Below are 24,288 nucleotides of genomic sequence, written 5' to 3'. Positions count from 1 at the left end.
CCAGCCCAGCTCATCCCCCCCACCCACTGCATCCCAAAACCAGTCCAACCTGTCTCTGCCTCCCTAACCGGGTCCTCCTCTCACCCATCCCCTCCTCCCACCCCAAGCCGCACCCCCAGCTCCCTACTAACCTCATCCCACCTCCTTGACCTGTCCGTCTTCCCTGGACTGACCTATCCCCTCCCTACCTCCCCACCTACACTCTCTCCACCTATCTTCTTTACTCTCCATCTTCGGTCTGCCTCCCCCTCTCTCCCTATTTATTCCAGTTCCCTCCCCCCATCCCCCTCTCTGATGAAGGGTCTAGGCCCGAAACGTCAGCTTTTGTGCTCCTGAGATGCTGCTTGGCCTGCTGTGTTCATCCAGCCTCACATTTTATTATCTTGGAATCTCCAGCATCTGCAGTTCCCGTTATCTCTGAGTACAGTGAAAAGTTTTGTTTTGCAAGTGGTACAGACAGATCATAACATACAAAGATCATAGGATGATTGCACAGAACGAGGAATACAAAGTTACAGTTGCAAAAAAGGTGGCAAAAAGGTCAACATTAGATTTGAACTTTGAGAAATCCATTCACAAGTCTAATAACTTTGGGGCAAAAGCTGTTCTTCAACCTGAAATTCAGGAAGTCCATTTAGAAGTCTAATAAGGGCAGGGAAGCTGATCATGAACCTTCACAGATGTTATTTTGTGGAGGGGAAGGTGGGGGGAGTGGAAGACGTAAGGTTGAAATTTTCCAGCCAAATGCACAGAAGGTGCAGACTTCCCTTTTTCCGCAGCCTCCGCTTGGCCCTACCCACAAAGGCCCCGCCCCTTTCCACAGCTGTCAATCAGATCAGTTCCCTGGAGGGGGTGACGCAGGAGGAAGGAGACGCCATTAGACTAGAGGGCAGCGGCTTGTTTACTGTGGCTGGCTGACTGATTGGCTTCCCAATTACAGCAGCTCTTAGCTCGCCGCGGTCTCATGCGATTGTTCTCGAATTTTTGTTGGGCTCTCTTTCTCTGCTGATCATGGCGAGTGCCGGCACTGGAGGCGGTAAAACCTATTCGTTTAAAGTTGTCCTGCTGGGGGAAGGATGTGTGGGAAAGACATCCCTGGTGTTGAGATATTGTGAGAACAAATTCAACGATAAGCACATCACTACACTTCAGGTTCGTCGTTCCTATTCCTCATTCCTGTTTCACTTCAGTTTCCATTTCCCTCGGCCACCCGTGGGTTTGGATCATTGCCTCACCATAGTGCGGGCCAGGCGGTCAGTGCTCCTGGCAGAGAGGAGGCCCTGCTGCCGAAATGTGAAAATCATTTCCTATTGCATGTTTGTGCCAACCAACTGACTGTAAGTTGTGTGACCCCCTAATTATCAGTATTTCCTTTGCCAGATTGCCTTTTTTGTTGCTTTTGCCAGTGATCGGTAATTTTTTGGGAGATGGAAGGAGGTGAAATGTTTCGCCTTTCATGGTTACGTTTGTAAGAAAGGGTTCTTAAAACAACAAAAATACGCTCACGAATGATCGGTTGTCATTAAAATTTGTGGGACGCGTATCACATTCAATCACAGGTTGGCCAAGTTTTGTTGTCGAGATGTCTTGAGTAATACTTTTTAGATTTTAACGTTAGCGGAGTCTATGGATCATTTCACTTCCTACATGCAAGACCATCTTTTTTAAGGTTTTTTACAACTTCATTAAAGTCAGAACTTCCGCAACTAATATTTGTAATGGGGGGGCATTGGAAGTTTGACGTTTTTTAATTGAAACGAAAGTATGTTATTTGATTTCGTGGCATTACATCGTTGCATTGTTTTTGGTTGTGAAATAAAGCATGTTTCACATGACAGAGCTTAGTCAGGGGATTTTGTAATCACTGAATTTTTCTTTAACTGCTCATGTTCTACAGAATATCTGAAAATGACTTGATCTTTGAGCCCTATTTGGGGAATAAAATGAAAATACTGCTCTGTACTAATGACACAGTTATATTTCTGGAATACTAATTCTTGAAAGATTATGGACCACTTTTAAATAAATCTATTAACTAATTAAAATCAAAAGAATAGATTTTACAAATGGTTGTTTCAGAATCAAGAAAGACAGCATAAAGAATGTTGGTAAATATGTAGTTTGGCTGGTATTTGAGTGTATCAACAGAAGTAACATTCATTTTAGATGCTCGGTTTTAATGTTATTAACCTTACTACAATTTATTAGAAGACACAGCTGTTCTTGCAATCTTTTTGCTGTTCATTCAAATTTGATGTTAAAAATGCAACTTCCTGTTTTCTGTAAATTATGACTTGTAGAGTGATCTACTTTGGCCATAGCCTTTGTCAGTTATGTAGTAAAAGATTAAGAATCTTTAAATTCATTGGATTTATTTTATTGAGCTTGTGCAAAAGAAATATACGCAGAGAACAGGTTCCTGCACTTTATTGGCTTTCCTTATTCAATCAAGGGATGTGGGTGTCACTGGTTTTATTTCTTGCCCATCTGCATTGGCCCCCGCAAAGGTGATAGTGAGTTGCTTTCTTGAAGCACAATGCTATTTTGAAGAGAATTACAAGATTTTTACCCAGTAACAGTGAATGAATAGCTCTGTAGTTCCAAGTTGAGATGGTGCGTTCACCTTATCCCAATGGTTAATTGATTCCCAATTTTTTTACACTTTTAGTCAAAATAATTGCTACTTTGTTCGCTTGTTAAATTTAGGTTAAATTTCTTTGTCTTCGTAACACTTTCACAAAAAAAAACAAAAGATTTGAATATGCATTGACAGTATACTTAATTTCAATGTCATATCAATAACTCAATTCACAAGTGCTCTGAATTTGAGAGTTTTGAAACCTCTTCCAGTTTGCGTATTCATGATTCACTTCTCATGAACCAAAGTGTAATGTCTTTAATATAGTAAGGTATCCCAAGGTACTTCACTGCAATGCTTACCATATGTTTAGCCACATTTGTAGCTATTAGAACAGGCAACCAAAGATGCATGTATCTTGGAGCAGTGGAGTAAGCAGTAGTTTGTGACAACATTAACTTATATGGTGCCCTTAAAGGAATGAAACGTGATTGACAATCCACAGAAACATTTTAAAACAAAATATGAAATCCAGCCACGTAAGATGTTAAGTGAGACAGTCAGAAGTTTAGTTAGAGCCTTTTAAAGAGTATCTTTAAGGAGGAAAGTAAAGCAAAGAACAAAAACAAAGTTGCTGGAAAAGCTCAGCAGGTCTGGCAGCATCTGTGGAGGACAAAACAGAACTGAGGAAGGGTCACCAGACCCGAAACGTTAACTCTGTTTTCTCTTCCACAGATGCTGCCAGACCTGCTGAGCTTTTCCAGCAACTTTTTGTTCCCAATTTACTGCATCCGTAGTTCTTTTGGTTTTTAAGTAAAGCGAAGAAAGCCCTCTGCTTCTAGACTTGGCAGCCAGCAATTGAGGACATGTCTACCAGTGGTGCAGCATTTAGATGTGAGAAATAAAAGAGACTAGAATAAGAAAAAGAGCCATAGGCATTTGGAAGGATTGTGGAACTGGAGCAGGTTACAAGTATAGGGAAGGATGAGGCTGTGAAAGGATTTGGAAGCAATGTTGAAAATTTTAAAATGAAGACATTACTTGACTGAGAGTCAGTTTAAGTTAGTGAGCTCAGGGATGAAAGGGAAACAGGGGTTTTGAGCAAGCTAAGACACAGGAAGCACAATTTTGGACATCTTCAAATTAGGGTGGAATTTGGGGAAATAAAGCCAGAAGTGCAACTGGAATAGTGCAGTTCGAGAGATAGTGAAGACAGGAATGGAGTTTTCATCAATAAATGAAGTGGGTGAAGTTGCACATTGTTATAGAGGTTGGGATGGGTAATTTTGCTGATCACAAGACTAAGAAGTCAGAAACTCATCTTAGAATCAAACATGACACTAAGATTGCAAGTATACTGGCTTAATGTCCTACTTTTTCCATTGAAAGGAATGGAGTCAGTAACCAGGGAATGGAAAGCAAAGTGGCAGTTATGGTTTTAGTCTTCTGAAAATTCAATTAGAGGAAATTCTAGCCAATCTAGTATTTGCTGTCAGGTAAACACTGATGATTTAGCAGCAATGGAAAAGTTGAGTGCTGGTGCTGTGGTAGACCTGCATGTATGTGGAAACTGACAGCGTGGTTTTGGATGATACTGCCAAGAAGCAATATATAGAAGAGAAACAAGATGGAGCCAAGCATAGATCCTTTGGAGACATCAGATGTAACATAGAAGCTGGAAGAGAAGTCATTGCAAGTAACTCTGTGGTGTTGATTAGACAGTCAAAAAAAGTTTTGCAGTGATAGCAGTCAGCTGGGTGACAGCAGGGCGATGGTGTAGTCAAATGTCCAGGCTGCAGCAAGCTTGAGAAAGACAAAGATGGCATTTCATAAGATTAGTTGTTGTGAAGTTAAGAGCTGTTTGATACAATAACTGTAGTGGAAACCTGATTGGTGTGATTTAGATGTGGAGTTCTGGGAAAGGTAAGTTCAGGACTGGAAAGTGACAACATGCTAAAGGACGATTGAGAGTAGAGGAAGGTTGTCAGTGGAACAGTAATTTCCAAGGTCGACGATTGAGTATAAAAATAGAGAAGTCTTGCTAAAACTATACAAGGAACTATTTAGAAAGTAGTTTTATTTTTTGCGAAGAAGGGCCTAGGCCTGAAATATCGGCCTTCCTGCTCCTCTGCTGCTTGGCTTGCTGTGTTCATCCAGCTCTACACTTTGTTATCTCAGATTCTCCAACATCTGCAGTTCCTACTGTCCAAGGAACTATTTAAACCATTCCAGAAATACTGTGAACAGCTTGACCTCCTTTACTAAGGAACAATGTACTCACATTGGAGGTAATCCAGACAAGGTTCATTAGGTTTATCCTGGGTATGGAGGGATTTTCTTATGAGTGGTTGGGTCTATACTCATTAGAATTTGGAAGAATGAGCTGTGGCCATATTGAAACAGGAATGTTTACCACAAAAAGTTCTTAAGTATGTTTAAAGCTGAGATAAATCAAGAGATTTCAATCAAGAGTTGTGGGGAATAAGCGGGAATGTGGAGTTGAGCACCGTCAGATTAGCCATGATTGAATTGTGAAGCAGACTTGATGAGTTGTATAGACTACTTCTAGGTCTCTAGTCTTAAGGGTTCTTCTTGTAAGAGGTATGAAGGCAGAAGATTTGAAGGAGTGGTGAACAACAGCTGAAATATTGAATTTAAAAAGGGAGAAAATTCCAGAGCTTACTGCCCAGACAACGGAAGAAATGGCAACCAAAGTGGAGCAATGAAAATTGGGAATGTGCAAAGGTGAGAATTTGAGTAATGCAGAAAACATCAAAACTTGATAGGCTAGCAGAAGTTGGAAGGATGAGCTTGTAGAGCGATTTCAAAATAAGAATAAAAATGATAAAATGGAGTCTTTGTCTGAGTTACATGAATAGGTTATTAGCCAAAGCCTTTTCCCCCAGGGTAGGTGAGTCCAAAACTAGGGGGCACAAGTTTAAGGTGAGAGGGGAAAGATTTAAAAGGAACCTATGGGGCAACTTTTTTACACATAGGAAGTGATGGAGGCTGGTATAATTACAACGTTTAAACGGCATCTGAGTAGCTTTATGAAGAGGAAGTGTTTAGAGGGAAATGAGTCAAATGCTGGCAAATGGGACTAGGTTAATTTAGGATATTTGGTTGGCATGGACAAGTGGACTGAAGGGTCTGTTTCCATGCTGTACATCTCTATGACTCTGACTCTGACTCTGTGTAGGTCATTGAACAGAGCAAAGGGATTAGAATACTAAAATTAAGATTGTAATACCTTTTGGCTGAGATTAGAATTTGTTAAATTAGATGCTACCCTCCACATGCTGCAATTGCTAATCTTGGGACTTGGCAACTGCTCCGTTTTCGACTTGAGGACCAAATGTGGGTAGTACGAAATAGTGGACCAAATAATTGAAATATAACTTGCTTTTATAACAAATGTTCTTTGCTGATAGACCTTCTTAAAGCGCTACCAGTATTTCAGGTGGGCCCTCTTCAAGCCAGCTTCATCTCTGTGCAGTGTTTTTTCTCTCTCTTGCTGACCAGTTTTGTTGCCTGTAAATTCAGGTATATGTTTATTGTTATTGAGCTAATTATTAAAGACTGCAAAACTTAAAACATCAGATATGCTCCACTTATTTCAAATAAACATGATCTTATTGCTTTATTTCTTTTTTATTCTTTGTGTAATAGCTTTTGCACCAAAGATCTGCTGTTCCACAAGTTGTCTTTGTCCATTTTTAGGCATCATTCTTGACTAAAAAACTGAATATCGGAGGCAAAAGAGTGAATATTGCAATTTGGGTAAGTATCCAGATTTGTTAAATTAATTTGGTAATAAACATTTTATGAGGTACATCGATGCTAGTGTTGATGTGATATAATCCCTGTTTTTCACTAACATGTAGATTGTAAAATAGTTGTTGAAACATGGACTAATCCCAGTGAAGAGGAAGTTTTTGCTCCACTTCATGTTACTGTCATATTTAGCTTTTATTCAAGATTCACATTGAATCTATGTGATAAATGCAAAGTCTGTATAAACAGAACTGATTCTGTAATGAAGCTAGAACTGTACCATAAATTTTTTAAAAATTTGTAAAATTATACGTGTCCTGAAAACAGTTGAATATTATGTATAAATTAATTTTCTTCACCTTTCTCACTTAAAAAATTAAATAATGTAATGAATTGTTTTAGTTGTGATAGTCATCCTCATTTTTGTCCTTTTTACAAGCTATTTGAAAAGTACTTCATTGTAATTATTTCCAAAATATTGATCTAATTGAGCCTTTGTATGGTTCCATGCCCACCTAATAGAACACCATAAGCCAGTGCATTTCCACCCATAGCTTCTGTTTGTTTCTCCAAAGGTTTACCTTCAGGGTGCCTTAAGGATCTGCACTCAGCCTTCTCTGTCTTACATATATAATGTGTCTTGGCAACACTATATGTAAGCCAAAGAGCTGCTTTGTCATCAGCAAATGCTTTCCAGCTGCATTTTTCGACCTCTGTGGCTGTCACTGTGTTAGTGAGGCTTGATGAATTTCTTCTTCCACTAACCCAGTGTCACAAAGATGAAAGCCATCACTTATAACTTTTAACTTTTTACCACAAACTTTACCCCTATGAACTCCTGGTTACTGTCTGGCACATGGTAAAGTTTAATATCTTGATGTGGCCAAGTGTGATTGAATTTCAAATTTCATCATGCTAGTTTCCTTACACTGCATTTCTGGCCTCTTTAACTGCTCACACTATTCACGCCTTTACCATTTACAGGTTTAACAATTATTTCTTTTTGCTGACTTTCCATCCTCCACCATCTGCCAGACCCACATCTGAACGTCTACTGTTTCTGTCCTTTCTCATACAGACATGCCTTCTTCTTGAGCAGTCTTTTGGGCTTGAGGATGACGAGTTCTCACTCTGGTTTAGTGAGTTCTCAGGTGGCTGATGGATGATCCTCAGGCACTGCCACATGCAGGGCAGGTGGTGCTTGAAGGGTTGGGGCTAATGAGTGTTTTCCTGTTTTGTACTTTATCCAATGGCTTGACCATTTGTGTGCTTTTGTCAAAGTCTTTTCGTGTCCAGCACCTTTCCAAATAAACTTTCTGCATTTTGGTTGGTTACAAGTCAGGGACATCTTTAATGAGGACATCTCTAGAAAGCGTTTCCGCTCTTCTCCAAAGCGTCTTCTGCCACAACTGTATTCAGAGTAAGACAGTTGTTTAAGAAATCTGAAGTCAGATATAAGGATGACATGTCCTGCCAAATGAAATTGGCCTTGAATGATTAGTGCCTGAGTGGTGGGTGTGTGCTGGCTTTGAAGGGGTGTTGTTGGAGGATCCCGTTTCCTGTCCCTGTAATTGAGGATTTTGTGAAGGCAACAGTGGCAGTATGGGTCTAGGCCCAAAACGTCAGCTTTTGTGCTCATAAGATGCTGCTTGGCCTGCTGTGGCTCATAAGATGCTGCTTGGCCTGCTGTGTTCGTCCAGCTCCACACTTCGTTATCTGGCAGTATTTCTGTCGAGTTTTGAGATACTTGTTGTAGGTTTTTAAAGTGTCCATTGCATTCAATCAGGAATGGGGGTGGTGTCCCTGCTGCTTGGTAAACCATATCCTTAGTCTTGGGTTTGAGATCCTGATCCTCAACTAGTCTATTAAACAGTTGGCTGAACTGGCTTGTTAGAGGCAATGATTAACTTCATTATTTATGACTCCCCTTATCAAGAGGAGGATTTCAATGTATAGAAAATGGTCCACGTTTTCCTGGACATTGCTGTTGATCTTAATTGATGGGGGAAGGTGTTTGGCTGCAGGAACTGCTTGGAGGAGGACCGTAGTTTTCTTGGTATTTTTGTGAAAAACCTGTACTCATTCCCATACTCTCAGAATGTTCCAAGTTCTAACGCCCTGCAATTGTCAGTGCCTTCAGTTATCTTTGTGCTCTTCGTTGCAACTCTTTGTCTCTACAACTTTCTCTGTTTTAAGCCTCCTCCAAATCCATTACTGAGAGGCAGTCTCTTGACTTAGAATCCCTACAGTGTGGAAACACATCCTTTGGCCCAACAAATCCACACCGATCTGCCTAAGAGCACCCCAGCCAGACCCAGACCCATACCCCTATCGTTTTTCCTGTAACCCACCTAATTACACATCCCTGGACATTGTGGGCAAGTTAGTGTGGCCAATCCACCTAACCTGCACATCTTTGGACTGTGGGAGGAAACTGGACCACCCAGCAGGAACACACGCTGACACGAGGAGGATGTGTAAACTTCGCACCGACAGTTTCCCGAGGTGGAAATTGATCCCAAGTCCCAGGTGCTGTGAGGCAGCAGTGCTAACTGCTGAGTCACCTTCTTGACTCGGCATGCATTTTTATTTGCCCATCTGTGAAGAATTAGGACTTTTTAAGTTTAATAGTCCCATATAAATAGAAATTGGTTTGAAAGTAGTAGAACATACAACAGAAGTAATTATGAAAACAAACGTTTGTGTTCTGAATCAGGATACCGCAGGTCAGGAGAGGTTCCATGCTTTGGGTCCGATATATTACAGAGATTCTAATGGAGCCATATTAGTATATGATATCACAGATGAAGACTCATTTCAGAAGGTGAGTTCTTAAAGAATTCGGGTTTAGAGATACAATTGAGCTTAAAACTGCATGATTCCACGGCTTTCCATAATGACAAGTATGCAGAAGAGAAATGGAAAGGCGTAACTTCCATTTAAGTTTTGTGAAATTTTGTAGTCCTTATTACAAATTGGCTCATGCAGTAATAAGTGGTGAGTCTAAAGGAAATAGCATTGCTGATCATTTGGTCTGAAGAGTCATAAAGCATAGAAACAGACCTTTCCGTTTAACTTGTCCATGCCAACCAGTATCGTAAACTGATCCAGCTCAATTTGGCTCATATCCTTCTCAGCCCTTCCTATTCATGTACCTATCTAGATGCCTTTAAATGACACAATTTACCTGCCGCCACCGCATCCTCTGGCAGCTTGCTCCTTATGCCCACCACCTTCTATGTGAAAAAGCCTTCGGATGCCTTTTAAATCTTTCCCCTCTCACCTTAACCTGTGCTCACTTTATAAACACTCTTCTTACGCAATTCCGTAAATCATTGGGACCTAGATCGAGCTTTTTTGTTATCCCCTTTTCCTATGATTGTATTTACCCTGAAAATGGACTAAAATCCAGAAATCAATTTGGCTAATTGAATTTTTCTGTAAGGTATCTTGAAGAGTTAGGTTTCCTAAACCCTTTCCTTTGATCTGTGAAGATTTGTGAGAGAAATAATAGGGCGATACTTGGCATACGAATTAAATACTCTGTGACGAATACTTCAGAACAGTGAGTCTCTTCCTCGTACTAATATTGCCCTGAAACTATCTGTAATTTATTTATAGGAATCATGGAAAAGGAATAAACTGTATTCATTTAACACCTTTCACAACTTCCAGATGTTCTTGAGTGCTTTATTTCTTGAAGTATTGTAATTTATGAAATTGAACAGTCAATTTATACATGGCAGCTTCTCAAACAGCAATATGGTAACCAGAGTTCAAGAGTGGTCTGATATTCATTGAGAGTGAACAGTTGTCCAGGACATTAAAATAAATCCCTTGCTGTTCATCAAAATAGTACAGAGGAATTTCCTGTGTCCAACTAAAAGGACAGGTGAGGATGTTGCTTAATGTCTAATCCAAAATATGATAGCTCTAACAGTGTGGCACTTCCTCAGTGCTGCATTGAGCTTTAGACCGGAGTTCTGTGTTAAAATTCTTGGGTGGAACTTAATCTTCAAATTTGGAAAGCATACCGTAGCTGACACTTGGATTTGTTTTGAAATACATAGTGAAATTATGAGTGAATGTTCAACTATATGTTAATATTTACAAAATCTAATGCTTTTTTAGGTGAAGAATTGGGTGAAAGAATTGCGAAAAATGTTAGGAAATGATATTTCTTTATGTATTGTAGGTAAGTATTCATCTTGTTGTCAACAAATAAATGATGTGTTTTTAGGTAATTTTCTGAGTTGAATAATGTTGTTACAGAATTTGATATCGTTCTAAAGTAATGATCTGAATATTAGCTTGGAAGCATATTACATCCCCATGAGGTGGCGCAAGGATAGTTGTGCTGACTGGAGATCAGGAAATGTTATAGGTTTCCAAGATGTTGAATTCTTTCTCTAAGTTTCCCACCCACAACCAACCTGACAGTCTGTTTGATGGAAAGCCTAAACCACAAGACTGCAGCTGATATGCTCTGGTAGGTCTAACTTATGGAGGGAGAAAAATGTTGTAAGTGAGGGGAGGATTCATAGTGATTGGAGAGGAGGTGGTATGGGACTGAAGAATCATGAAGGCGGAGGAGGGTTGTTTGGGAATATGTGAGATAAGATTATTCTGAAGCATCTAAGTTAAGAAATGGTTAAAGATTCTGTTTTATGTCAGCGAAATATTTTTCCCCAAACACTTAGAAACATCTTGTATTTTAAAAGTCGGTAAGGAAGATTTCTTATATGTGATATTTTTAGTGAAATTTGAAATAATTTTTACAGCTGTGTTTATGAACTTGTCAAGTGTACTATAGAGAATACATATTTCCCTTCTATCAAATGCCTTAAATTTATTAGCCCATTCCAAGCCAGGATGTTATGTGGCTTGGAGGAGAACTTGCAGTTGTGGCATGTCTATGAATCTGTTGCATTTATCTTCCTAGGTAGTAGAGGCCACAGGTTTAGAAATTGCTATCAGGAGAGCCAAGGCGCATTACTGCAATTCATCTGGTAAACAGTGTGCACCCTTACTGCCACTGTGCATTAATGATGAAGGGAATGGTTGTTGAATGTGGCAGTTATGGCAGAGTCAAGCAGATTGCCTTGTACTGATTTGTATCAAGCATCATGTGTTTTTGGACCTGCACGCATCTAGGCATATGGAGGCTATTGTCTTTCGCTCCTGACTTCTGCTGTATAGATGGTGAACAGGGACTGGGGAGACAGGACTTGAGTAATTTACTGAGCCTGTGATTTGCATGTGTAACCACATTATTTATATAGTTGGCCCAAGTCAATTTCTGATCTATGCTAACTTCCCAGGGCATTGATCATGGGGTATTCAGTGATGGTAATTCCATTGGACATCAAGGGGTTATGTTCGTGCTGCTAGAGATGTTTATATCCTGCAGTTGAGTGACATGAATATTACTTGCCACTATTAGCTCAGGCTTGAATGTTGTCTTGGTCTACATACATCTGCAGCAAGACCATTTAAGTCTTGGGTGTTGTGCATACTGCTGAGCATTGCGCAATCGTTAGCAAACATCCCCACTTCTGACCTTAGAATGAAGAGAAGGTCATTGAAGATTGTTGGGCTCAGGACACTTTCCTGTCGAACTCTTCTAGTGATATCCTGGGCCTGAGACAATTGACCTTCAAAAACATAGCAATCACCCTTTGTACTAAATATGAATCCAATCAGTGGAGTTTCTCACTGATTTCCATTTACTTTAGTTTTAATAGTATTCCTTGATGACCTACTTGGTCTGATGCTGGTTTGATGTCAAATTATGTCACCCTCATTTTATCTCTAGTATTCAGGTCCTTTTGTTCATGTTTGGAGTGGGGCTGTAATGAGGTTAGGAGTGAAGTGGCCTTGGCGCAACCTAAACTGAACATCAATGAGCAGGTGACTCTTTGAAAGTATGCTTGATTGAACTATAAAAAGTCCTTCCATGACTTTATTCAAGAGTACACTGATAGGGTGGTGATTGGCAAGGTTGTATTTGACCTTTTTGTGCACAGGACATAGTTGGGCAACAATCACATTGTCAGATCATAGTATAGCAGTACTGGAACAACTTGGCCATGAGTGCAGCAAGTTCAGGAGTACAATTCTGCAGTACTGTTGTTGGAGAATGCTGAGATGGGTCATCCACTGGGCGCTTCTGATGAAAGATGCATGCAGATACTTCAGACCTATCGTATGTAATGAAATGCTGGGATCCCCATTATTGAGGTTAGGACTATTTGTGGAATCTCCAACTCCTGCCAGTTAATTACAATTTGTGACCAAACGTGGCAGCACTGCAGAGCTTAGATCTGATCTGTTATATATGGGATTACTTAGCCCTCTGTATCGTATTCAAGTAGTCCTTGTATTGTAGTTTCACCAGATTGACACCCAATTTTGAGGTATGACTGATGTTGCTCCTGCATGCTTTCCTGCACTCTCGAGTTAGGCTTGATTTCAAACTTGCTGGTAATGGTGGAATGGGGAATACATCAAGTCATGAAGTTGTAGATTGTGGTTGAATGCAGTACTCCTGCTGATAACCACCAGTGCCCTGTTTTGAGTTGGTGGATCTGTTTGAAAACTGTCCTAATTAGCAGGTTGATAAGATCACTCAGAATGATAAAGGATATTCTCAATGTGAGGGAATAGGACTTTGCAAGGACTGTTCAGTGTTTATTCTTACCACTACTATTGTGGAAGGATGTGTTTGTGATAGATTGAGGATGCATATTGCAGCTGTACAGTATATTTTTAAGGCCACTTTTAGAATATTGTGTTCAATTCTGGTCTCCCTGCTGTAGGAAAGCTGTTAAATTTGAAAGGGTTCAGAAAAGATTCACAAGGACGTTGCTGGGATTGGAGGATTTGAACTAATGGGAGAGGTTAATAGGCTGGGACATTTTACCCTGGAGAGTCGGGGGCTTTGATGATTGATCCTGTAGAGGTTCATAAAATCATGAGGGGCATGGATAGGGTGAATAGCCAAGGTCGTTTATTTTTCCAGGTTAGGGGAGCCCAAAATTAGAGGGCATACGTATAATGTGAATGGAAAAACATATAAAATGGAGCGAAGGGGAAATGTTTTCACACAAGGTGGTGTGTGTTTGGAATAAACTGCAAGAGATGGTGGTGAAGCTGGGTACAATGTCAACATTTAAAAGGCACTAGATGGATGCATGAATAGGAAAGGTTTAGAGGGATATTGGCGAAATGCTGACAAATGAGACCAGATCAGTTTAGGATATCTGGTTGGCCCGGAGGAGTTAGACCGAAGGGTCAGTTTCTGTGCTGTACAACTCGACTCTATGTAGATTTTTCAGCACCATTGGTTTAGTGATCTTTTTCAAAACAAAAAGACAAAAAAGCTAAGCTTGATATTCATGCCACATAAAATTGAATTTTTTTTTGATCACCCAGGTAACACCTGCAGAAGTATTAGTAATTTGGTAACTAGCTGTAGTCAATGAAAAACTCTCCAGTATAGAGAGAGTTGATTTACAAAGCTTGAGGGGCACCTCTTCACTTTTTAGCTCTGTGGGAAGACAAGGAGACAGACCTTCAAACAAAATGCTACTTACATGAAACAAAAGTTCCTCTTTCTCAATTTTAGTGCAATTTTGAGCTGAAAATTGTTATCCATTATTATTAATAATGTCTGAAACTTGGTTGGATAAAGGTAATGAGTTCAAATTGGAATTTAGTGGTTTAAAGGTTATTTGATGTTATGGCTAGGACATCTTTCTGTGATGCCTTTATTTTCAAGAAAAGGTGAGTAAACTAATAAACGTGTTCTTTTCAAACTTCCTTAATCTTTGAGATTAATATTTTAATAATACTTTAAGAGTTGTAGTCTTTCTTGTTGTAGTCTTTCTTATAAAATCAAATGTCAACAGTAAATCAAATCCAAAGAATGGCAAGGTCAGAATTTAGTTATTTTTCCTAGGCTTGGAGATTAGGTTATTGTCTAATACTGTAATGTTTTTCTGTTTAATCCAAGGGAAACAGTTCTGGCCTTATTTTTCTAGTAATTTGTCACAGTTATTATAAATTAAGTTCCCAAAACAATGATTACTGTCATGAGTTCCGTCTTTTCAATGCGTGTCACTAATGTCCAAGCGATAGAATTCCAATATGATCATGAGATTTGTATTTTGCAAAAGGCCAGGAAAAAATTCAGTTTATGAACTTCAACTTAGTCACAAGATTTTGATCAGCCGTTTCATGATATGTCCTCGGTGAGTTTGTTTCTCATTTCAGCCAAAACCTATTTGATACTGCAGTGTAATATGGAGTGATTTACGGTAACTGTCTCAGACATCGAGTATAATAAAGTAATATTCTGTCTATTTATAAAGATATCTATACATATATTGCAAGATAATAAAATGTGAGGCTGGATGAACACAGCAGGACCAGCAGCTTTTGTGCTCCTGAGATGCTGCTGGGCCTGCTGTGTTCATCCAGCCTCACATTTTATTATCTTGGATTCTCCAGCATCTGCAGTTCCCATTATCACTGATACATATATTGCAGTTGTCTTCAGTCAAGTTGTTCGTTGACCTCACCAAGCCTGAGTCCAAATAGCAAATAATTCTTTAAATTTCTCATTAGCTTGAACAAATAAATCAAAACATCCAGTTTGGAAAATGATACCGTGGGATAATTTCAGTGGTCAAGTGATTTAAAACAAAAATATCAGCCTGTTGCAATGGTTTAGCTTATTGGATGTAATGTTGAAGAGTAAGATGGCTGTTTAAAATTCAGTTATGCTGCTAATGCAAACCTAAAGTTTGTAGTTTTGCCTGTAAGGGACATTGTCTTGGATGGGAAGCTTGCATTGCTGCTTTGTTGTCGTTCATCTTGGTGAGATAGAAAATATTCACTAGAAGTTGCTTGGAGAAAAATTGATGTTCTTAAAGTTAGCTGTTTTGATGGGATCATATTTCTTAGGGTAGAGGAGGTGACAAGAAGACGTCTTAAATTCAAGAAGCTGCCTTTTTAAATTGTTGCAAAAGAGTAAGAAAGGAGGTTCGCAGAAATATCTTCACATAGAGGATTGTTAGAATGCTGGGTGCTTTGTCACAGGTAATGTTTGAAGTAGAAACCACTGTGCTAATGCATCTTTTAACAAAAAAACGTGGAGAAATATTTGAAGTAGAACATGATATTGAGCTCAGGGGGGATTAGAGAAAGGCAGTAGGCTTAGTTTTCACTGTTCTCAGAAACAGCCAGCATAAAACTTGATGGGCCACTGTAAACATACATCATCTTAATCACGGTCATGGGCAGGCTGTTCTTCCCTTTCAGCCTGCCCCACCATTTATTCTGGTCATGACTGATCATCTACTTCAATTTCAACTTCATATTCTTAGATTATCCCTGAATCTTTTAATAACTAAAAATCCAATTATCTCAATTTTGAATATACTCCTATGACTGAGCATCCACTGCTCTCTGGATAGAGAATTCCAAATATTCACAACCCTTGAAATCATGAAGTTTCTCTTCATCACAGTACTAAATGGCCCCACCCTTTTTCTGACACTGTCGCACCTGGGTTTAGACACTTAAATCAGTCAGCATCTGCCTTTAAAAAGCATGTGTGTTTTAATTGAATGCTATAAAAGACATGTACATAGTACCTATCACAACCACCAGCTGACCCCTGGCATGTTACGATTAATAAATTACTTTTGAACTGTAGTCATCGCTATAGTGTCGGAAATGCGGTAGCTACGCCCTGAAACAAAACTTAGATACTGACCAGAGAATGCTTTGTTTTGTTGTTGATTTAGGGAACTTTAAAATTTCATGTAACTGGTCTAAACATAAACCAAGATAGTTGGAAACCTCAGATTGCTTTAGAATTTTGAATTTCCAAAACGTCTAAGTACTGTATTATTTCCAGAGCTTGGATATCTAAGAATGTGGGATTTTAATTAATGCTCAGAGATTACACCTATATATATATTTGGTTTATTGGGAACGTTTTTCGTTTTCAGTTTCTAAAAAAAAAATTGAAGGAATGGTGGAAATCGCAGAACCATGCATTAAATAGAATTTAATCCTGATTTGAAAGTCATTGAGCATAATGATAAGGATTAGTGGGCTTTTCATGTATTCTAACCAATTTGAAAGCCTTGTACCTCCGTTTCTAACGTTTTTGTGCTCTCCATCAGGTAATAAATTAGATCTTGAAAAGGATCGTCATGTATCAGTTGAAGAAGCAGAGGTGTAAGTACACTAAAATTCTGTTTTTCTCTTGTAAAATCATCCTTAATTTAATTATGTTGATATTAACTGATATTTGTACAGGTATGCTGAATCAGTTGGAGCAAAACACTTCCATACGTCGGCTAAGTTGAACAAGGGAATTGAAGAACTATTTCTTGACCTTTGTAAAAGTGGGTGAAATTTTGTCTGTTATTTGTGAAATGTAGTGGATGTTAAATATTTGGTTAAAAGTATTAAAATTCTATTTAACTGTTAGAAGTAATAAAGGACTCGACATTTCACATGTATCATCAGTGATTCAAAATCCGTTACAAAATGGAAAGAGATGTTGTTCTTGGAAGCAATTCAATTTAATTGAATGTCCAGAAATATCACTCGAGTTATTTCCCTAATTTCATGTTATTTTAGCAAGTCTAAGTAGACATACAGAAATGTTGAATGACTGCAACCAGTTTTAAACATGGCAACAAAGTTTTGACACATTCCCTTCGCCATTTTGACAGTTTGTTTCCATTAAATGTTTTCAGTCTGTTAACTTCACAATTCAATCTGTTTAGTCCTATTACCTTTTAAGATATGTTTTCTTCATATCCAGTACCCTTTCATATGAATTCTACTTCAATCAATATCTGCTATATCATTACTCTGCAAAAAAAACATTCTCCTAACCTCTTTCATGTCTGGACCAATTAGTTGATGTGCCTGCTTAGAAGTTAAACAAACGCTTGGTAGTTCACTGTTCCTCAATGCATTCTGTATGGCAATGTTTTTGCTAATTGGTGCCAATTACCAAGTAATTTGCACCCTCTCCTCATGCAAGGTTAATTATTATTCCCTTTGAGATTTGGTATTTTTATGTATCTATCCTGATGAGTGCAAGACGTAAGGCTTTGCTAGCAATACTCAGTCCCTTCTGTACCTTCTCCGGAGCTTTCATGAGAATTCTAAATCAAGGTGCAAGAAGTGTACGTTACTTAACCTTTTTTTAAATATAGGCTGAATGTTATCCCTCCACTTTTTTTAAACTAAATAAATTTTATTTTTGACCTGTTTTCAGGAATGATAGAAACGGCTCAAGCCGAAGAAAAGGCAAAAGGTAATGGCAATGGCCAATCTGCAAACACAAGAAGAGGTGTACAGATAGTTGATGATGATCCCCAACAACAGAGCAGTGGAGGATGCTGTTCTTAACCAACCAAAACTGTTGAGCTTTGTTTTTGACATGGAGACTGCCATGCGTCACATCACGTTTCTTATCAGCCGAATGTTGTGTGTTAAGATAAAACTCACTTTTAAAGGACTAAAAGTGCAAAACAAAGTGGAATGTGTGACCAGAAGGTTTTGCTTTTCCTTTTTTTTTACACTTGTCTGAACAGCAATGATCAATGGCCTTTGTCATGAACCTTATTCAGAATTGCCTTTTTTTAAATTGGAAAGCTGTATAATTTGCATGAAGCATTTTAGCATGTAGAAGCTCCAGTTGTATTGTCCTTTTAAAATCAAATCTCTATTATTTAATAACTTATGTACATGTTGAATAGTACACATTTGACTATTTTTGAACATTATTAAATGTGCAAATTCAGTCAATTATTTTCTAGTTTGAGCAGGGTTTTGCACAAGGCTCTCCCTATTATGAGTTTATTCATCTATTTCTTAGTATGGTGAAAACATGCATAGAAATGTCATGCTAAATATTTTATCCACTTTATAGGGCGTACATCTTATAAACTTTAGTTTTTATAAGAGCCAGTGTGAATGAGGGTTGAAAGCATTTAAATAATGGCCCGGCTTTTGCTGTAACAGATGTTCTAATGGCATTGACTGTTGAATAGACTTACTCCTCAATGTTTACATTTTCCATTTTGAAGGGCAAGTTGCTGGAATTTGTAGTTGATAATGCTGTGGATGAGGGACGTATGGCACCTGGCCCTCAAGTGAACAAGACCAGCAGCTGTCTCTTAATTTATGAAGCTGAAGGATTGAGGAGTAAAAAAGAACAATGGAAAAAGAAGTGTAAATTACTGGATGAACTTGATGTAAATTAACTGGAGCAAAATAATATTGGATATAGAGAGAAGCGAAACCAAGGAAAAATACATTTTTTAAAAATAAAATTTTATATTTTTACAACCTTCAATTAGTACCCAAAACAATACAATTCCACACCTAAGTGTTAATTTTCAATGCTGGGATCTTGGATGGCAATTTTTGACTGTTATTAGATATTTTAAGAGATACTTACATTTGTAATAACAATAATTAACTTCATGACAAATTTTAGTTTGTATCCACTGTGCAAATAAGCACGTTCATAGCATCTCAATTGTGAAAGACTTTACGAAACTAACTTGGACAGCAATTTTAAGATATTGACGTTGACGATGAATATGCTTCTCAACTGAATTTGTTGTCTGATCTGTGTGCTTAAATAATGAGAAGAATTATTTAGTCTGTTACTTTGACAGTAAAATCTGGGCCATTGTTTCTATTAAAGTACATTTATCTTGACAAAATTTGAAATAAAGGGGCAAAATTGGTCTTTAGTAGTGTGAAAAGAGTGATAACGAAACCACCCAGAGACCATATCCCCACCAACATTTTGGAACTGAAGTAGGCCTTGCAAATTGACAACGAAGGTCTGAGAAAAAGTACAATTTATTGGGGTTTTTTGTGCAGTGTATGTGAGGAGGAATGTAATTTTTTTTTGGATTATGGTTTAAAAGTGCAATGCAAAATTTCTTACCTGTAAATCTAAATCAATGTAATAAATGCACTAAAGAGCCATTTGTGTTAAAGCCGTGCTGGGTGTTTCCTTACTTTGGCTTCCTTTCTCATAAATATATCATTTTAAGGAACTGTAGTGTATTTTAACCTGTTTTGAACACATGAATGTTAACATGGTAAGTGCAATGGCTATAGTGTAAGCGTTGATCTTTATGACCAGTGTTAAAACCAATTATAGTGAAGTTGAGCATTTTACTACTAAATCTTGTGTGTTTTTTTTTAGGTAGATATGTTTGGAACCTGTGAAACCATTTAATTGCTTCAAACCAACCAAAGAACCATCAAATTTAACCAAAAAAAACTTGACACTCCATTAAACCCAAGATCATAAGTGTGATTTATAAATTTCACAGGCTAAATTAGAAGAGACGAGGGAAGTATTAAAATGATTGCATTGGGGAGGGATGGCTTACCAATACTTCCATGGAAAACAAATGCAGCATTCTTAAAAGAATAATCCTGGACCTGCTTCAGATCAGACAAATTTGATCTTGAATGATTGTCAAAGAAATTGAAAGGAATTTAGTGAATTATTGGAATAAGAAAGGAAAAATATATTTACAGATTATCAAGGTAAAAAGAGCCTTAAAAACCAGAAATTGCTGGAACAGCCCAGCAGGTCTGGGTGCGTCTGTGGAGAGAAATCAGTTAACTTCGTGGATCCAGTGATCCTTCCTCAGAAATGACGTGCTGAGCAGTTCAGCAATTTCTGGTTTTGTTTCAGATTTCCAGCAGCCACAGTTCTTTTGGTCCTTATCATGTAAAAGGGGCTCATTAAATGAATACAATATTATACTAACACTAGATTTAACTGTTGATCAGAGGAGCCAAGGAAACTGAGAAAAATGTGCATCCATATCAACAAATTACAACAATACAACATCATTTTAATGTATTAGAGCAGTGGCAGAAAATGTATTTAGATGTTTAAAAGCTGTAGAGGGTTTGAAATTCATGAGTATGTAATAGTAAATTTCATTGCATCATCGCAAGGGAAAATACAAGTAATGATTTTACAGCTGAAAAGCATCCAGTCAAAATTTTGAATTTTGAGATGAATTCGATGGTAAAACTTTGAAGTCTGACAGAGGGTTTCAAAAGACAAACAATCATTAGAAAATTAATGAATATTGTAATTATGACTTCTTTGCACAATGGCTCGTGTATGAGCATCTATTTCAAAAAGCGTGATAAACATGGCTATTTACAGCATCTCTTTGGTTCTGTGTAATAATAGTATTGATTATCAGTACTTAACATTAGCATCAAAAACATGTTTCTGGAAAAGCTCAGCAGTTCTGGCAGATTCTGTGAAGAGAAATCAAAGTTAACATTTTAGGTTTGGTGACCTTTCCTCAGAAAAAGAGTCCTGGAAGGGTCACAGGACCCAAAACATTAACTTCTCAGCATCAGCAGTTCTTTCTGTTTTTACTTAGCTTTAGCATTATCACATCAAAAATAACCAAATGAACAGAGCAACACTTGTTTATATGACAGGCAAATGTGGGGTGAAGTAAACTTTTTCAACCACTGATCTGCCATTCAATAAGATATGATTGTAGCCTTAACTCCACTTTCCCACCTATCCATGATAACTTTTGACTCTCTTGTTTGTCTAGAATATCTACCTGTGCCTGAACAGCAAACTTAGACAATAACATGTTCCAATGTATTTCACGTGAGATCTGTAAAGTTAAATAAGACATACAGTCAGAAGCTAGAAATCTTGGTCATAGTGGTGATTTTAAGGATTTCCTGAAAGGGCAAGTGTGGGTTGGAGAGGTGTAGGTAGGGAATTCCAGAGCTTGGTTATAGGCCACTGAAGGCATGTCCACTAATAGGTTGTTATTAAAATCGGGGAGGCTTGAGAGTCTGGAGTTGGACAAGTGCAGATTCCTCCAATGATTGCATGACTGGAGGGGTTTATGGGGGAGAAACAGCTGCATACACATCAAGATGTTCTAAGTAATCATTTGTGATTTCAATAAGAGATCTTTTGGTACTGTGGCAGGACAGAGATCTCTCTGTAGAGGTTCAGATATATTATGCTGGGAAAGGTGGCCGCAATTTTGGGAGGCAAGAATGTGTCCAGTTGAAGTGTGTTATGGTCAGGCAGTGACTCGGGTAATGCATGTGATTGAGGATGCCAAAAAACAAGGATGATGTTCAAATATTAAAAGCTCATTCTTTGCTTGGGGGTTTTGTGTCTGATCTCTAAACCCAGAAAATAATCTTAGACTGGTGTAAGATAATAAATAATTTAGGAAACTTTAATCTGGAATAAAGTAAGAATAGTAGAAGGGAACACAAAGTCAAATCATAAAAGGTACTTAGTTGTATAAAGTGAACAATTTTGACATCTGGTGAGTGTTTATCCATTACAATTAACCCCCAATATAAATTTGGAAATTAATGCAAAATTTTTCATCAAGAGATCAAATTAGTCAAAAATCATGGATCTATTTTAAAACATTCTTTAATGTGTTTATTGTCTAAGTGCCATGCCAAGGGATGGAAGCCACTATGGTCTTCATGGCAACAATTGATTGACCTCACTGGAGCTCTTTTTAAGCCTGATTCTAAAGTTGTCCAGCTGCTCTCTTTGCTGCCAGCTGTCTGTTCTTCCGTCAATCCTACTGATAGTGATTAGGCAGTCAAACTTTTTGTATAACATCCAAAGAACTTTATTTTTCTCCTAGTATCAGAGATAATGGGAACTGCAGATGCTGGAGAATTCCAAGATAATAAAATGTGAGGCTGGATGAACACAGCAGGCCAAGCAGCAGCTCAGGAGCACAAAAGCTGACGTTTCGGGCCTAGACCCTTCATCAGAGAGGGGGACGGGGAGAGGGAACTGGAATAAATAGGGATAGAGGGGGAGGCGTACCGAAGATGGAGAGAAAAGAAGATAGGTGGAGAGAGTGTAGGTAGGGAGGGGATAGGTCAGTCCAGGGAAGACGGACAGGTCAAGGAGGTGGGATGAGGTTAGTAGGTAGATGGGGGTGCGGCTTGGGTGGGAGAAAGGGATGGGTGAGAGGAAGAACCGGTTAGGGAGGCAGAGACAGGTTGGACTGGTTTTGGGATGCAGTGGGTGGGGGGGAAGAGCTGGGCTGGTTGTGTGGTGCAGTGGGGGGAGGGGACGAACTGGGCTGGTTTAGGGATGCAGTAGGGGAAGGGGAGATTTTGAAACTGGTGAAGTCCACATTGATACCATTAGGCTGCAGGGTTCCCAGGCGGAATATGAGTTGCTGTTCCTGCAACCTTCGGGTGGCATCATTGTGGCACTGCAGGAGGCCCATGACGGACATGTCATCTAGAGAATGGGAGAGGGAGTGGAAATGGTTTGCGACTGGGAGGTGCAGTTGTTTGTTGCAAACTGAGCGGAGGTGTTCTGCAAAGCGGTCTCCAAGCCTCCGCTTGGTTTCCCCAATGTAGAGGAAGCCACACTGGGTACAGTGGATGCAGTATACCACATTGGCAGATGTGCAGGTGAACCTCTGCTTAATGTGGAATGTCATCTTGGGGCCTGGGATGGGGGTGAGGGAGGAGGTGTGGGGACAAGTGTAGCATTTCCTGCGGTTGCAGGGGAAGGTGCCGGGTGTGGTGGGGTTGGAGGGCAGTGTGGAGCGAACAAGGGAGTCGCGGAGAGAGTGGTCTCTCCGGAAAGCAGACAGGGGTGGGGATGGAAAAATGTCTTGGGTGGTGGGGTCGGATTGTAAATGGCGGAAGTGTCGGAGGATAATGCGTTGTATCTGGAGGTTGGTAGGGTGGTGTGTGAGAACGAGGGGGAGAGACCACTCTCTCCGTGACTCCCTTGTTCGCTCCACACTGCCCTCCGACCCCACCACACCCGGCACCTTCCCCTGCAACCGCAGGAAATGCTACACTTGCCCCCACACCTCCTCCCTCACCCCTATCCCAGGCCCCAAGATGACATTCCACATTAAGCAGAGGTTCACCTGCACATCTGCCAATGTGGTACACTGCATCCACTGTACCCGGTGTGGCTTCCTCTACATTGGGGAAACCAAGCGGAGGCTTGGAGACGGCTTTGCAGAACACCTCCACTCAGTTCGCAACAAGCAACTGCACCTCCCAGTCGCAAACCATTTCCACTCCCCCTCCCATTCTCTGGATGACATGTCCGTCATGGGCCTCCTGCAGTGCCACAATGATGCCACCCGAAGGTTGCAGGAACAGCAACTCATATTCCGCCTGGGAACCCTGCAGCCTAATGGTATCAATGTGGACTTCACCAGTTTCAAAATCTCCCCTTCCCCTACTGCATCCCTAAACCAGCCCAGTTCGTGCCCTCCCCCCACTGCACCACACAACCAGCCCAGCTCTTCCCCCCCCCCCCCCCCCCACCCACTGCATCCCAAAACCAGTCCAACCTGTCTCTGCCTCCCTAACCGGTTCTTCCTCTCACCCATCCCTTCCTCCCACCCCAAGCCGCACCCCCATCTACCTACTAACCTCATCCCACCTCCTTGACCTGTCCGTCTTCCCTGGACTGACCTATCCCCTCCCCACCTATACTGTCTCCACCTATCTTCTGTCCATCTTCGGTCCGCCTCCCTCTCTCTCCCTATTTATTCCAGTTCCCTCTCTGATGAAGGGTCTAGGCCCGAAACGTCAGCTTTTGTGCTCCTGAGATGCTGCTTGGCCTGCTCTGTTCATACAGCCTCACATTTTATTATCTTTATTTTTCTCCTGTTTGGTTTTTAAGATTCTTCTTGTTCTTCAGCCTCATTTAATACTATGTCAATTCTTTACTCAAATCAATTCACTTTTGAATTCCTTCTTAAGCACCAAACTTTAAACCATTGATTTTATTTTCATTCTTCAGAAATTAGGAGGGTGGGGGGATGGGAGCCAGAAATAAATAGAGGGGAGGG

General features: G+C 39.6%; 1 protein-coding gene across 1 annotated transcript; it reads left to right on the top strand.

Moving 5' to 3' along the window:
• The first annotated feature begins 844 nt into the window (after positions 1-844).
• LOC125460813 (ras-related protein Rab-21) lies at positions 845-19,593 on the top strand. Its single transcript, XM_048548813.1, has 7 exons — positions 845-1,152; positions 6,299-6,358; positions 9,069-9,176; positions 10,484-10,547; positions 16,549-16,603; positions 16,685-16,773; positions 17,661-19,593. Exons 1-7 carry the CDS (start codon positions 1,012-1,014, stop codon positions 17,792-17,794), a joined length of 651 nt encoding a protein of 216 aa, XP_048404770.1. The 5' UTR covers positions 845-1,011; the 3' UTR covers positions 17,795-19,593.
• Positions 19,594-24,288: the final 4,695 nt, after the last annotated feature.

The sequence above is a fragment of the Stegostoma tigrinum genome, chromosome 18 (assembly GCF_030684315.1).
Source record: "Stegostoma tigrinum isolate sSteTig4 chromosome 18, sSteTig4.hap1, whole genome shotgun sequence".
Taxonomy (NCBI): domain Eukaryota; kingdom Metazoa; phylum Chordata; class Chondrichthyes; order Orectolobiformes; family Stegostomatidae; genus Stegostoma; species Stegostoma tigrinum.
This window is presented reverse-complemented; position numbering and strand designations above follow the sequence as displayed.